Consider the following 13,613-nt stretch of genomic DNA (forward strand, 5'->3'; position numbering starts at 1 on the left):
TATTACAATAGAAACAGTCTAATCTACTTCTAGCCTAACTACCAGTCCAGGGTTAATACACCCCCAATTCACATTTTCAAATGATTACCATTACCAATCCACTAAGGCCAGGCGGCAGTGGGCCTTTGGCTTCAAATGATTACCATTACCAATCACTAAGGCCAGGCGGCAGTGGGCCTTTGGCTTCAAATGATTACCATTACCAATCACTAAGGCCAGGCGGCAGTGGGCCTTTGGCTTCTGGGTGGCCGAGGCATCACAGGCTCAGACGCAGCTCTATAAATACCAGGCAACCCCCACGCGGAGGATAAAGACTCCGCTATGTGAGTGCAGAGCTGGGGTCTCGGCCGCGAGCCCTGTACTCTGGGGCCTTCTATTTCCCTTCTGTGATGTTCACACTTTTCCAGCGTCAGGCCGACCGCACTGGGAGACAGTGAGCTCCCAGTGTGTGTTTGAGCGAACGTAGGCGCTTCAGTCCCGGTGGATGGGCCAGCGTTGTAGCCCAACTACCCCCAATACAACATCACAGTTTATGTCTTTTACTGTTTTTGACTACCGTATTTAGAGCAAAATCAAAATAATCTACAAAACATAGTAGATTCACAAATAATGGAGAAAATATTAAATAAAAACAAAGCGTTCGAAAATGTGATGATGTTTTAAATAACACATTGCCAGACCACCCTACCAAACATGTGGACATGTTCACTTGTGGACACTATAATGCAGGTTGGGGTCAGGGTCAGGATCTCAGGTTGATTCAAACTTAGGCAATGTGTTCACAAAACCTCTCTTGGTGTTTGCATTTTGCTTGCTGTGCTCAGGTAGTGATTTTTGCATAATTATATTGCACATATAATGCTGTCATCCAGATGTTGATACAGACCATAAGGTAATGAATGGGTACCCAGATCACAGGATGCTCTACTATGCACACTTCTACAGTAAAACTAATGTCACACACACACACACACACACACACACACACACACACACACACACACACACACACCTTCCTCACTACCACCTCTCATCTCAGATCTGTATATCTAAAATCACACCACGTGTAGTGAGTGACAGAGACTCAAACCAGTGCTGACTGTCTGGAGCCATAAAACATACTGTATACAATGCTTGTTGATGGGAGACAAATGTCACCAGGTGGAGGCCAGTGGGAACATGAGTGGGGGAATCTGTCTGACCACGGGTGTGATGGCTGAGGGTGCCAATGCTCTTGTAAGGAACTGTTTTAGTCCCTTGCCAACCATAAGTCGCACTACCACCACGTGACAGGAGAAGTCACCAACCAACATCCTGTCTGTTGCCTTTCTTTTCACTTCTATGAGTCTCACAGGAAACCTCACACTCACAGCATGACATAAATGAACACACTTCAGCATGGTAAATCTGAGTCAGTCCCATTCCCCTGCCCAGAGAAGGACATGTGTTCTCTCTAGCCAACAAACACTACTAAATGGTCAAAGTGATGAACTTTGTTTTTCTGAGCAATTTTGAGATGACTTGAATTTACTTTCAATTCCATATGCAGTTTGTGTGAGAGGAAATGAAAGACATGACACACACACACACACACACACATACTGCTGTTGGCAGACTGGCTACTGTCTTTAAACATCAAGAAAACATCAGACTTGAAGGTGTGGCTGTTCAAATACCAGATGAATCAAGAGTTGTCCCTCATCACTGTGCATCAGATTGATTAAGACAGGGCTCTGATTATCTTTAGGCTCTTCATTTAATGCCCTCAACAGACATAATCATCAAAACAATTGAGCATAATGAGGACCGTTTTCACCTTCTTTCACTAGAAGAAATTCATTTGTATAGGCTAAGAAAGAAATCTCCAAGTTCTAGCAAGTTGTGGGTTGATTCAATTTTGGAATCATGGAGGCCTTGGCTACCTGGCTATAGTAGCCTAGTTTACGGATTAGGCCAACCAAATGTGGATCAATAACCCATTGGATTAAATATAAAATACAACATTTGACAGCACTCACTTAAAATGTATCTATTGAACTGCTTACCTGCAAGCAAGAAGGTTGGTAGCAGGAAGCAGTAGAGCAGTCCACATACCACCTGGAGTTCCATGAGAGCGCGTCCCAAGTGCACAGTTTAGCTCCGGCTACAGTCCCGCTGACATTCCACGACGGAGCGGTAAATTCCACTCAACGGGTAGAAAGAAATCCAGTTCAAAGCTGTTGTTCATGGTTCTCCGCCTTAAGTTAGCATAATTAAAAATATTTTAACACGTTTCCATTTTGGGGTTCAGTTTTAACATTTGAATGTACTCAGAACAAAAAAGGTCTATGGCGACGTTTTAACTGTGGGCTATTCAAAGCATTGACCTGCCTGAACCGACAGATTATTAAAATACCCAAAAGCTCACGACCGCCAAATCCTTCAGCTTGCCTTTTAGTTCTGAACACGCTCTTTGCATTTTCCTCGTGAAGACATATATTCTTGGAAAATGTGAGTCGTTTGGTAATAAGTTCCACTGTTCCTCCTCTTTCTTATTCAACTCACTTTTGACAGCTCAAACTCTATCGGCTAGATAACTTTCACGTTTTAAAATACAGTGCGAAAACTTAGTAGCCTACTCCGTCAGATGTCCAACAGTTTGAGCTAGAAGGACTGTTTCAACTAAGTGTAACTCCCACTGTGATGATAATATGACTGTGCCAGAACTGGGAGCGTCCAGTGTACTTTTTCATCCTGAACTAAGCATATTTCTCGCGTTCGCAAATGAGAGGGCTGGTGCCGAATGCTTTCCTCGACCAGCATGGCAATGTGACTTTCTCTACGTAGGCTAGGCTAGAGTGGCCAGCCTACCAGTAGGCTACTCCACACAACTTCTCTAAATGTAGCAGTGATCGGGGAACTGAAGATTAATTTATTTCATTGATTATTTTTGTTAGGTTAGATATGCCCCATTTGTAAGACACATTGCATTTCTATAGCCTAGCCGAGGCTACAGGTGAATTGTCACTTTATCTGCAGGTAGCCTACTTCAACTATTTTAAAAAAAGTTGTACTAACTCACAACTTGAATATGACCCGACTGAAATTTTATTACGTGGTTTATTTAGCCTATTTATTTATTTTACACCAATTTACCAATCGCTGCAAGGTTCTTTTCACACTGACATTCAATACATGGAGTTATCCTAATGCCAAAAAAACATGCGGTAGCCTGACACGTACTGCTCAGGACAATATTAGCCACTGTCCCTCTTAAGGTTTGATGCAATACAATTATTGAGCTGCTTCAAAAAAAAAAAAAAAAAAAAAAAAAAACATGAAAACATGTGGTCAACGGAAAAATACTCGGACGGATTAAGAACCCTAAAACATGTTTAAGGTTAAAAACTGTCGTGATAATTAAAACACTGTACGGTGCTGCCATCTAGTGTAGAAATTTGTATGAGATGATAGTAGGCCTAGGCTATTTTTTCTGCTGTCACTGGACTGTCACAATAGTTCAACAGAGATGCTTGCAGTTTAAATTCGGATGACTTGGGCAACTGAGTGGCACAATGTCTTTATTGCAATATCAACATATCGACATGCATACCGGTAATTGTATAATTCCCTGTGAAAACCTTAGTGTTAGCCGTAAAATGCAGGATTAAAAAAAAACATGGCTCAGGTGACCATCGCACCCCTTCAGAATACATCTTAAACAATATACGTTTAAAGGCACTGATACTTAATTTCATACTTAATTTAACTTAACGTCATATTTAAAGTGTAGCTTGCATTGTTCAGAAGTTGTTGATTACTTAAATAAACAACATCATCATCATCATCATCAGGTTACTTTGTTGTACGACTCTGTACACTCTGCCCAATGAAGACTAGGGCAAGGGCGTGTCTTTATAACCATTGGCTGCCTACAAAGGTCACATGGTACAGTTTCGCGCGAAAGTTGGTGAAGGGCTTTATGAGGGGACTCGTTCTGCTGGAAAAGAAGTCGGTGTTGCATGGCCAGTTAGTTATCCAGACTGGTCGAGGCTTAAACGTAGGAACTGACAGGTTTGGATTTTTGCCGTGGCTATGGCTCAGGCACGCGTAACGGATTATTTTGCACAAAGTAAGAGAGGTGGAATTGAAAGAGGTGCTAGAAATAAGGGACAAAAGCCGGCAGTGCACAATGCGGATAACGTTATCGCGAAAACGAGATCAACTCGACAACACAACAGAACTTCAGGGCGATCAAGAGTTACCAAATCTACATCCAGCTGCGTACAAGAAGAATTCCTACGTGTTATTAACGAAGCTGTGTCGACAAAAAATGACGGGAGATCAAAAGAAACCCGAAATACTGAGGATGGTAAACAGGATATTCTGGCTAGCCCTCAGACTCCAAAGAGGACATCAACTGAGGCCGAGTTTGATCTCGGTTCGGCCGTGTTCTCCTCTACGGCCGAGCACAGTAGTGCGAAAAAGCGCCTTCGTGTTGGCTCTTCACAAGAAGTTAACCCAGTAGCCGAAAAAACTGAAGTCAAAATCAGTAAACGGACAGCAAGAAAGAGGTTGATCCTTTCGAAAGACGGAGATCAGGAAAAGGTTGGTAACTTCACGCTTGTATGTTAACACGGTTGCTAGCTTGAACTGTTGTTAAGCAGGCAACGTTAAAGTTTAATGTGAGATGTAACTTAACCTTACCATGGCTAGTTAACTGCGTTATAATTCCCATCGAGAGGATCTTGGTCTAATGTGGTTGAAGTCGAAAGAAGTTGCAACCTAAAACCCTTAGCAAGAGTCTTGTTATTTTTTGATTGGGGGTATTGCATGGTAGACAATAGGAACAGTTTGCCCGTGTTAGTTGTTGACTATGTGCTAAAAGCTATGCATCACAAAAGCCCAGGGTGTAAGAGACGAACGGCAGATGGTAATGTCTCCTTTTGTAATTAGGCTGCCGATTCTGTGAAAGAACCCTCCTCACAGCCACCAGTCCCAGAAGGTGTGGACAAACAATCGAAGAATGTTGTTAATCACACATCCAGCTCTTCTCCAAGTGCCCAGAGTCCCCCCAAAAGCACAGTCAGGAGCAAGGTAACTGCAAGAGAACTGTAGATAACTACTTGCTCATGATCCAACAGTATATTTTCCTCTGTTCTAACCACTTTGACTTTGCTTGCTTCCTTGTAGAAACCATTGTCTAAAGGTGATGTGGCGGCACTCAAAACCCGTCTCCTGAAGCTGAAGGGACAAGCAGAGAGCGTTGTCACACCTTCCCCTGCCCCCGAATCCTCTCTTGCAGAGCTGAAGGCCCGACTTGATCGCGCTAGGGAGCTCACAGCCAAGGTCCAACAGCAAAAGGAGAAGCGTGAAGCAGAGGCCAAACCAGCTGAGGTGGAAACACAACCAGAATCAGACGGGTGAGGAAACACTTCTATTTACTAATTCAACCCCTCCACACACAATTTTACACCCTTCTTTACCTCTGTTTAAAATGCAGATGTAGTTATGGCTTATGCATGAGGGTTCTTATACCCAACCACTAAGACTTTAATTTAAAACTTTACCTTTGATGTTACCTCCAGAGAGAAGACTCCAGCATACCAGCGCTACCACACCCTTGCCCAAGACGTACCCCCTGGACTTACTCTGCCATATAAGTACAAAGTGCTAGCAGAGATGTTCCGCAGCATGGACACCATCGTGAGCATACTCTTCAACCGCACAGAAACCGTCACCTTTGCCAAAGTCAAGCAGGGGGTCCAGGACATGATGCACAAGTAAGAGTCCAGCTATAGTAAACAATGACCAGTCTTGGCTGCACATGCACAGCCTAGAAAGTTACCATATGTTTAGTAAAGAGAGCTTGTAATCATTTTTTTTCCCACCTTTCTTTATTGGATTCAAGGAGGTTTGAGGAGAGCCATGTTGGACAGATCAAGACTGTGTACCCCATAGCTTATAAATACCGGCAGGAGAGAAACATCCCGACCTTCAGCTCCACTGTGAAGAAGTCCAGTTACCAGCTCACCATGGAGCCGGTCATTGAAGGTTTGTGGGTCATGTGACTGATTTGTATTTATGTTGGCCTTGCATTGCTTCTCAGTATGCTGAATGTGATTGCTTATGCGTCTACAGAGCAGAGTTCCACTCGACCGATCCTGACTGCTTCCTGTCTGCTGGAAAGGAGGAGGACATTCAATCACAACCTTGTCAACATTGTCAAAGAACATCACAAGGTAAACAAATAGACACACATGCATCCAAACACACATTATCCCTAAAGGTCTTCATTAACATTCCAGGAAGTGGTTTTGAAATATACCATGATTAACCTTTTGCTTTCCTCTATTGCTACTTTTAGAGTTTCTTGCAGTCTCTGGACCCCCCAGTTGTAGTCCCTGATGATATGCTGACCCGCTGGCATCCCAGATTCAGAGTGGACGAGGTTCCCAACGTCCAGCCCAGTGACTTACCCCAGCCTCCGCAGACAGAGAAGCTGACCACTGCGCAGGAAGTGCTGGACAAAGCACGTGCCCTCATGACTCCCAAGGTGAATAGAGATAATATGTTTCTGGACTGACTGGGATTTATTAAATGACTAGAAGCAGTTGCCCATAGTGATAAAAAAGTCCTATCCTTATGTATTCAGGTCTCTATATTTTAGACAGAGTAGCTAAGAAACAGTAGACATTGGATAAAACAAATCACGGCATATATTTTGTCATATGAGGTTTTTTTTTTTTTTTTTTTTTTTCCCCATTTTTTAATCTCAAGATGGAAAAAGCCCTTGCCAACATGGCTTTGAAAACTGCAGAGACTGCATGCGCCAAGGAAGCGGAGGCTCCCACTCCAAAAGAAGCTGCACCTCTCGCTGCAACACCCAGCGCCCTCAAAGGAGTGTCCCAGTCTTTGCTGGAGAGGGTAAGAACGAGACCCTTTCATAAAGAAAAGAAAGGAGAAAGTAGAGTGCCAGACCTAAGATGAACGGTTGCGAGTTTACCTGAACATACAAATAGTATAAATTTGTTTAGCAAAGTACATGGACATGGAAAACATACAGATACATTTTGTATCTTTTGTTTTATTAGGATATTATAATTGTTATAATGGTAGTACTACTATATTAATTGTCAAGACACTCAAAGATGGTTAATAATTACATAGATGCATACATTCTACGCATAGACAAAGATGAAGATGACTATGATGATGATGATAATGATGACAGACGGAATAATTGCACCTCCTCGTCTTTATTGTTTCTCAGATCCGTGCAAAAGAGGCCCAGAAGCTCCAGGCAGCCATGACTCGAAACCCTCAACAAGAGGAGCGTCTGGCCATGATGTCTCGCCTCGGAGAGCTGGCCAGGATCTTGCGCAATGTGTTTGTGGCAGAAAAGAAGCCTGCGCTCATCATGGAGGTGGCCTGCAACAGAATGATCGCCAGTTATCGGTCTGCACTTAGCCAGGGTTGGTACACACTTAATGCATATCAAGAGTATAGGACTGTGTTTGTGTGGGGGGATGGAGTTTTTATTTTGCATGTATAAGTTCTGAGAATTTGGTTTGTTACGTAGTTATATATTGCACTACTCTTTCGGTTTCCAGCAATAACACCAGTATTGCGTCTTTTCTAGGTGATATGGAGAAACACATTCGGCTCCTTGCAGAGCTGACACCAAATTGGCTGACCATTCACCCTATCAGAAAGGACTTGTATCTAAAGTTGAACAAGACCATGGACCTGAGTGTTGTGCAGGACAAACTGAGTCAGAAGATCAAAGAGGAGGAGAGGAGATAAGCCCTCAAACAGTCAATCGAAGTGCAATCATGTTGGAGTGGACCCTGTTTTTATTTACATAAAAACAAAATATGGACTCGTTTGTTTTAGAACTTTTCATCAGTTAGTCAGAATGCTTAGTAGTGTCACATCGTTGCCCATTTGAAGTGGTGTTTTTTAAAAGCCATTTCTCTGTTGTATGACACTACTCTATCCCTGCATTTGTAATAAAAGCTTTTTCTGACTTTAATGTCTGCCTATTAATCATAATCATCTTTATTGGCCAGGTTTGTGTAAACAAACAAGGAATTTGACTCCGGTTAAGCTTTGCTCTCACAGTACAACACTCGCTTAACATATAAAGAATAAAAAACATAGGTCAGTAAGAAATATAAAAACATATATAAAAAAAATACTGTAAAGGAAATATAAAAAAGTAAGAGTAGTAAGAATAAGTGTATGTGCAGGATGAATAGTATGAAGAGCAGTAGACTGGTTATGTATAAGTGTAATTACAGTATGTACACTTGTAAATAAATAGAACACTAACGGGTGGGATAGGGTAGTGCAAGTCGCCTACCAGAGAGGGAAGGAGGTTGAACAGTTTGTGTGACCAGGATGTGAGGGGTCTGCAGAGATGTTTGCTACCCTTTTCCTGATCTTGGGCTGTTACAGGTCCTGGATGGAGGGGTCAGCTCCAATGATCCTCTCTGCAGCCCTAATTGTCCGTTATTGGCATTTTACATTACTGCCATGGTGAACATGTTTCTCCCAAGTCCTTGTGCTTTCTTTTTCTCTGGGGTGTTTTCCAACAGCAAGATAACTGATTCACAGGTAGAGATTAACGTTACTGGTCATTGATTACCTTTTGCAGTAACCTGCTCACCCACTAGTTGGTGTCACTGTGACGTGCACTGTCCCCTCATTGAATGTATTATATGCAGCAGTGAAGCCTTGATTCTATTTGTTGGGATATCACAGTAAACATATATTACAAATGATGCTGGTGAAGACATGACCAAGTTAACAGAAGACCACACAAAGTTTTTTTCTATCTTTATTTATCCAAATAAATGATATTACTGTTTTGTATATATCAAGACATCTGTGTTCATGTACATTGTGTATAAAGTTTACATACATTTAAATTCATCTTAATATTGCATAACAAATTTATTCAAACGGCATAAAATGATACTTCAAGGAACAAAAAGGCATTTAAGTGATTTTAAGTGATTTTTTCAAATTTGTTCCAATGTACACATTATTCTATTCTAACATTAATTCCACATGCAGTCCTAAAATGACCTAGTGATTAAACACTAGAATAGTGCTTTTTTGTTTGTACCCAACATAATCTGGAATTTCTCCAGGAGCAGAGAGCCCACTTCAGTACTGCACCAAAGAGAACACGGAGTGTGGCTTGATCTTGTCTGCACCATGGAGATCCTTGATCTCAATCACCACCAAACAGCCCATCACATTCGCTTGCTGTTTCTTCATAAGCGCACATGCTGCATTAAGAGTACCTACAAGAGAGAACAGGCTTTAAGGATAGTTATAGGATAACATCTAATATTACACTCACACAGTCACAACACATTTGGCAGTGCAACACAATAATTCATGGTGCTGTTGATAGGGATGTAACGTTGCACTGTGAATAGGTTAAAAATCAATACAAATGTGTGAATACTACAACCGGTTGAGAACAGAATAAGGCATAATCTGCTTTTGATTTCACTTGTTCAACATCAGATTGGTCACGAGATTATTCTAATGTAAAACTTCATCAGGGCGCCAAATACAATAGAATATGCCAGTGTTGGTAGTCAAGTCACTATTCCTCAAATCCGAGTCCAGGTTCGAGTCTCCAGTATTCAAGTCCGAGTCAAGTCCAAGTCATTAAAAAAAATTCCAAGTCAAGTCCGAGTCGAGTCCACTACTCATCCGAGTCGAGTGGAGTCGAAATGCAAAACTGACAACCTTCGGGGCATTCATGTCTCCAGGCATTTGGCGCCATTAAAGTTAACGTCCGTTGTTGTAGGAACATGGCGTGACGTGTGATGTATGACATGAAGCAGTAACATTCCATTGCACTAATATTAATACTAAAAAATAATTTAGATATTAAAATCATATACCAAATAATATTCTAATGACATATTATAATTATAGCCTAATGACATTACAAAAAAAGTCGAGTCCTCGTCTCAATTTCCGAGTCTGCATGGTCTGAATGTACAAGTTTGAGTCATTCAGTGCTCAAGTCCAAGTCAAGTCACGAGTCTCTAAATTTAGCTCATACTGTAACTGTAAATAATTTTATGTAAAAAAAAACAACAAAAAAAAAATTTTTTTTTTTTATATATATATATATATATATATATAATTTTTTTTTTTTTTTTTTTTACATAAAATTATGACAAACATATTCCTTTATTGATATAAACTGAGATGAATACAAGGTTTGAACTGTCACCTTGTCTCCGTTAATGCATATTCCAGTGTTCTAGTACTCAAGTCCGAGTTACAGTATGAGCTAAATTTAGAGACTCGTGACTTGACTTGGACTTGAGCACTGAATGACTCAAACTTGTACATTCAGACCATGCAGACTCGGAAATTGAGACTAACTTGAGATTGAAACTAATATATATATATATATATATATATATATATATATATATATATATATATATACTCTCGAAAGTAGGTCATTAGCTCTGGGGATATTATAATTATATATTATTATAATATCCCCGGAGCTAATCACCTACTTTCAAGAGTATAAGTATAAGTATATAATATATACTCTTTTGATCCCGTGAGGGAAATTTGGTCTCTGCATTTATCCCAATCCGTGAAACACACTCAGCACACAGTGAACACACAGCGAGGTGAAGCACACACTAATCCCAGTGCAGTGAGCTGCCTACAGTGGCGCTCGTGGAGCAGTGAGGGGTTAGGTGCCTTGCTCAAGGGCACTTCAGCGGTGGCCTACTGGTCGGGGGTTTGAACCCGGCAAGTCCGAAGTCCGAAGCGCTAACCAGTAGGCCACGGCTGTCCCAACCCCAGTGAACCCCAGGAAGGTACCAGAGACAGGAGAGGAACTTAAACTGGCAAACACTGCATAGGTGGCAAAGTGTGATGAGCCTTTTATGAATGTCCGTGATCATGTGAAAAACAGGACTTTTCTTCTGGCTTCACCCACTAGGGGGCAGAAGGTGTTGTAATCAAGTGTATCTGTCTTTACATCTTTGTGTGCATGTCTGCTCACAGTCAAAAATACTGGTCTGATTTTCTTCAAATGTCCATATAAGATAGAGCCCCCCCCCACCCCCACATTCTTTACTGACCAAATATAGGGGCAAATGTCCACCAGCTCTTGTTGCTTATGTCAATTGAATGCTACACAGCATATCTTCATTCAATATCTGGACATGTAATAATGTCTAGACTAGAGCAGTGGTTTTCAAAGTGGGGGCCGCAAGGCTGTGCCAAGGGGGCCTCAGCAAGTTGGAAGGAAAAATAAAAGCAACAAATACATTTGAAAAATCTAAAATATACCTACAGTATTACTATGAGGGTTGTTATACAATACCATTATAATAATTTGTTGCATATCTTAACATTATATTTTCCATGATAAAGACTGGGAATAATAGTAGAGTGATGGCTCTCATATAGCAGAAAGCCCAAAATGCCCATCGCAAAGTACTTGCGTGGCTAAAATTTCTTGAATTTCCCCTTGGGAAACTATCTATCTAAATAATTATTAGGATTAGCTTAATGTATTTTTTACATTTGCCATAGTATTGTCAATGGGTTTAATAACACATCAAGGGGGTCCTTGGCCAGAACCTAGTGATATTTGGGGGGCCTTGTCCTGGAAAAGTTTGAGAACCCCTGGTCTAGAGGACAAAAGCAAAATATATCTCACCACCCGTGGCCAGCAAGTCATCGATAACTAGAACCTTCTGTCCTGGAGCTACAGCATCTTCCTGAATTTCAGCCTCAGCCTGAAACAAAATAATAATAAAAAACATTTTAAATTTGATGCGAGAATTAAACCCAGACTCTTAACCTTGGCCATCCTTAAATGTACAATTTGCCCAGGAAGTGTCAAGCAAATGCTATACCAAACAATTAACTCAAAGAAAACGTGTATTAGAAACGGTGTAATCAAGATTAAGAATAGATGATTGGTTGTTTACAATTATAACGGAAATCGGAACACTTAAAACATTGTGGTTAAAAAAAAGACAGTCGTTCCAGTAGTGAGGCTTACCTTGCTATATTCTAGATCGTAAGCCACTGAGACCGTGGGCCCTGGCAGCTTGCCTCGCTTTCGCACGAGAGAAAAGCCTATCCCTAACCTTTGAGCCAGCAGTGGCCCAAAGAGAAACCCACGTGCGTCCAACCCTGGGCATTTAAACAGAACATGAACTATCAAGTGCACAATTTTAAAATGGTAAACTCAAGTGCATGCAGGCTGATATACAGTCAAAAACAAACAAACGAAGTACTATACAAACCGCAAGCCTGCATGCACAATACTGTAAAGATGTTCTGGGATTTACGTAACAGTCACCGTAGTGCATAGGCTACTGCTGTGTTGCAACACACTCACCAACGAGAAGCTCTACGTCTTGATGATTTTGTCGGACATATTCCTCGAACAGGTCAATGACAGCAGTAAGTGACTTCGGGTCTTTAAGTATTGGGCAAATGTCTCTGAAACGTAGGCGAACTTCAAGTAAAATCTCTGACACCTAACTCGTAAATCATCTTCCGTTATCAAACAATCACTGGTACTATACTGTAAATTATACCTTTTCACCCATTTTCTGTCACATTAAATTTGGTGCACACTACATGAAAATACTACTGACTTTTAAACCCTGTTTAACCTAATTCGTTACCGCTGCCTGTTAGCTAAATGTGTTTTAGCTCATTCTATGAATCTTGCTCAAGTAATGTAAAGCACCCTGCTGAAATTGAAACTCACCTGAATAATATGCCCTTGGTTGGGAAGTCTGGAAATGCACGTATCGATTCATTTATGCGTTTAAGTTTCTCCTCTCTTGTGCTGTCTGCCATATTCAATATGAGCCTACCATAAGCTATCACTATTCAAACGAGGGAAGTAGGCTGGGTGGAGTACTCGAAATCACATTTCCGCGTTCAGCCACGTGGTGATGCAATTACGTCCACATACGTCACTTGTAAACACCTCATTTGGAAGATCCGTCTGGTCCACTGTCATTTTCAGCGTAATCCTCAAGGACAGAGCCTATATTTGACAAGTAGAAATATAAATTCTTGCTGTTAACACTTACACTAGTATTATTCTTTCTGTTTGCACTCATTACATGATCGGGTATCCCAAATCAGAGGTCCCCATATGACCCACCGCTTGCCACAGAAAACCTGACGACTAAACTTGGCTACAGACCAAATATGGACAGACCACAGATCAGCACCCTGTACATTGTATGCATTGTGCAATATCTGTGTCTGTCGTGTGAAAAGACTAACATAATGTGCTGCTATGCCATAAATCCACTATCCAAATTAACAGCAGTATCCAACTATTTTCCCCTCAGGCTCAACAACATTGTAAGGTGGAACCTATATGTCTCAATTCTATAAATCAGACACAGATTAGATGAATCTCTATTGACACTGTGAAGAGTACATAAGGCAATTAATGTAGGTCTATTTAATTTATGTCCATCACAGCACAGTAAGATGCTGAACAAGTTCACCCACCCCCACTCGCAATTGAGTACATCCTTCATTTTGTGGCATATTAGCCTAAAGTTCATTTAGATGTGGAGATGGAA

The 13,613-nt window shown here is 41.2% G+C and overlaps 3 protein-coding genes across 3 annotated transcripts in view; 1 reads left to right on the plus strand and 2 right to left on the minus strand.

Annotated features, from left to right (window-relative positions):
* Positions 1 to 2,785, minus strand: part of piezo1 (piezo-type mechanosensitive ion channel component 1) — an 84,998-nt gene extending 82,213 nt beyond the window's left edge. The window contains exon 1 of the mRNA XM_048263658.1: positions 2,046 to 2,785. Coding sequence (XP_048119615.1) covers positions 2,046 to 2,109 — 64 coding nt within the window. The 5' untranslated portion in view covers positions 2,110 to 2,785. The remainder of the gene's footprint in view (positions 1 to 2,045) is intronic.
* Positions 2,786 to 3,927: 1,142 nt separating this feature from the next.
* Positions 3,928 to 8,014, plus strand: cdt1 (chromatin licensing and DNA replication factor 1). Its single transcript, XM_048262804.1, has 10 exons — positions 3,928 to 4,587; positions 4,936 to 5,076; positions 5,173 to 5,402; positions 5,568 to 5,762; positions 5,891 to 6,033; positions 6,121 to 6,221; positions 6,347 to 6,535; positions 6,760 to 6,906; positions 7,253 to 7,454; positions 7,622 to 8,014. The coding sequence occupies exons 1-10, from the start codon at positions 4,075 to 4,077 to the stop codon at positions 7,783 to 7,785; spliced, it is 2,025 nt and encodes a 674-aa protein (XP_048118761.1). The 5' UTR covers positions 3,928 to 4,074; the 3' UTR covers positions 7,786 to 8,014.
* Positions 8,015 to 8,818: 804 nt separating this feature from the next.
* Positions 8,819 to 13,505, minus strand: aprt (adenine phosphoribosyltransferase). The gene is made up of 5 exons (XM_048262810.1): positions 12,776 to 13,505; positions 12,398 to 12,501; positions 12,056 to 12,189; positions 11,708 to 11,786; positions 8,819 to 9,293 (listed from the first exon to the last, which is right to left on the minus strand). Exons 1-5 carry the CDS (start codon positions 12,865 to 12,867, stop codon positions 9,154 to 9,156), a joined length of 549 nt encoding a protein of 182 aa, XP_048118767.1. The 5' UTR covers positions 12,868 to 13,505; the 3' UTR covers positions 8,819 to 9,153.
* Positions 13,506 to 13,613: the final 108 nt, after the last annotated feature.

The sequence above is a fragment of the Alosa alosa genome, chromosome 14 (assembly GCF_017589495.1).
Source record: "Alosa alosa isolate M-15738 ecotype Scorff River chromosome 14, AALO_Geno_1.1, whole genome shotgun sequence".
Taxonomy (NCBI): domain Eukaryota; kingdom Metazoa; phylum Chordata; class Actinopteri; order Clupeiformes; family Clupeidae; genus Alosa; species Alosa alosa.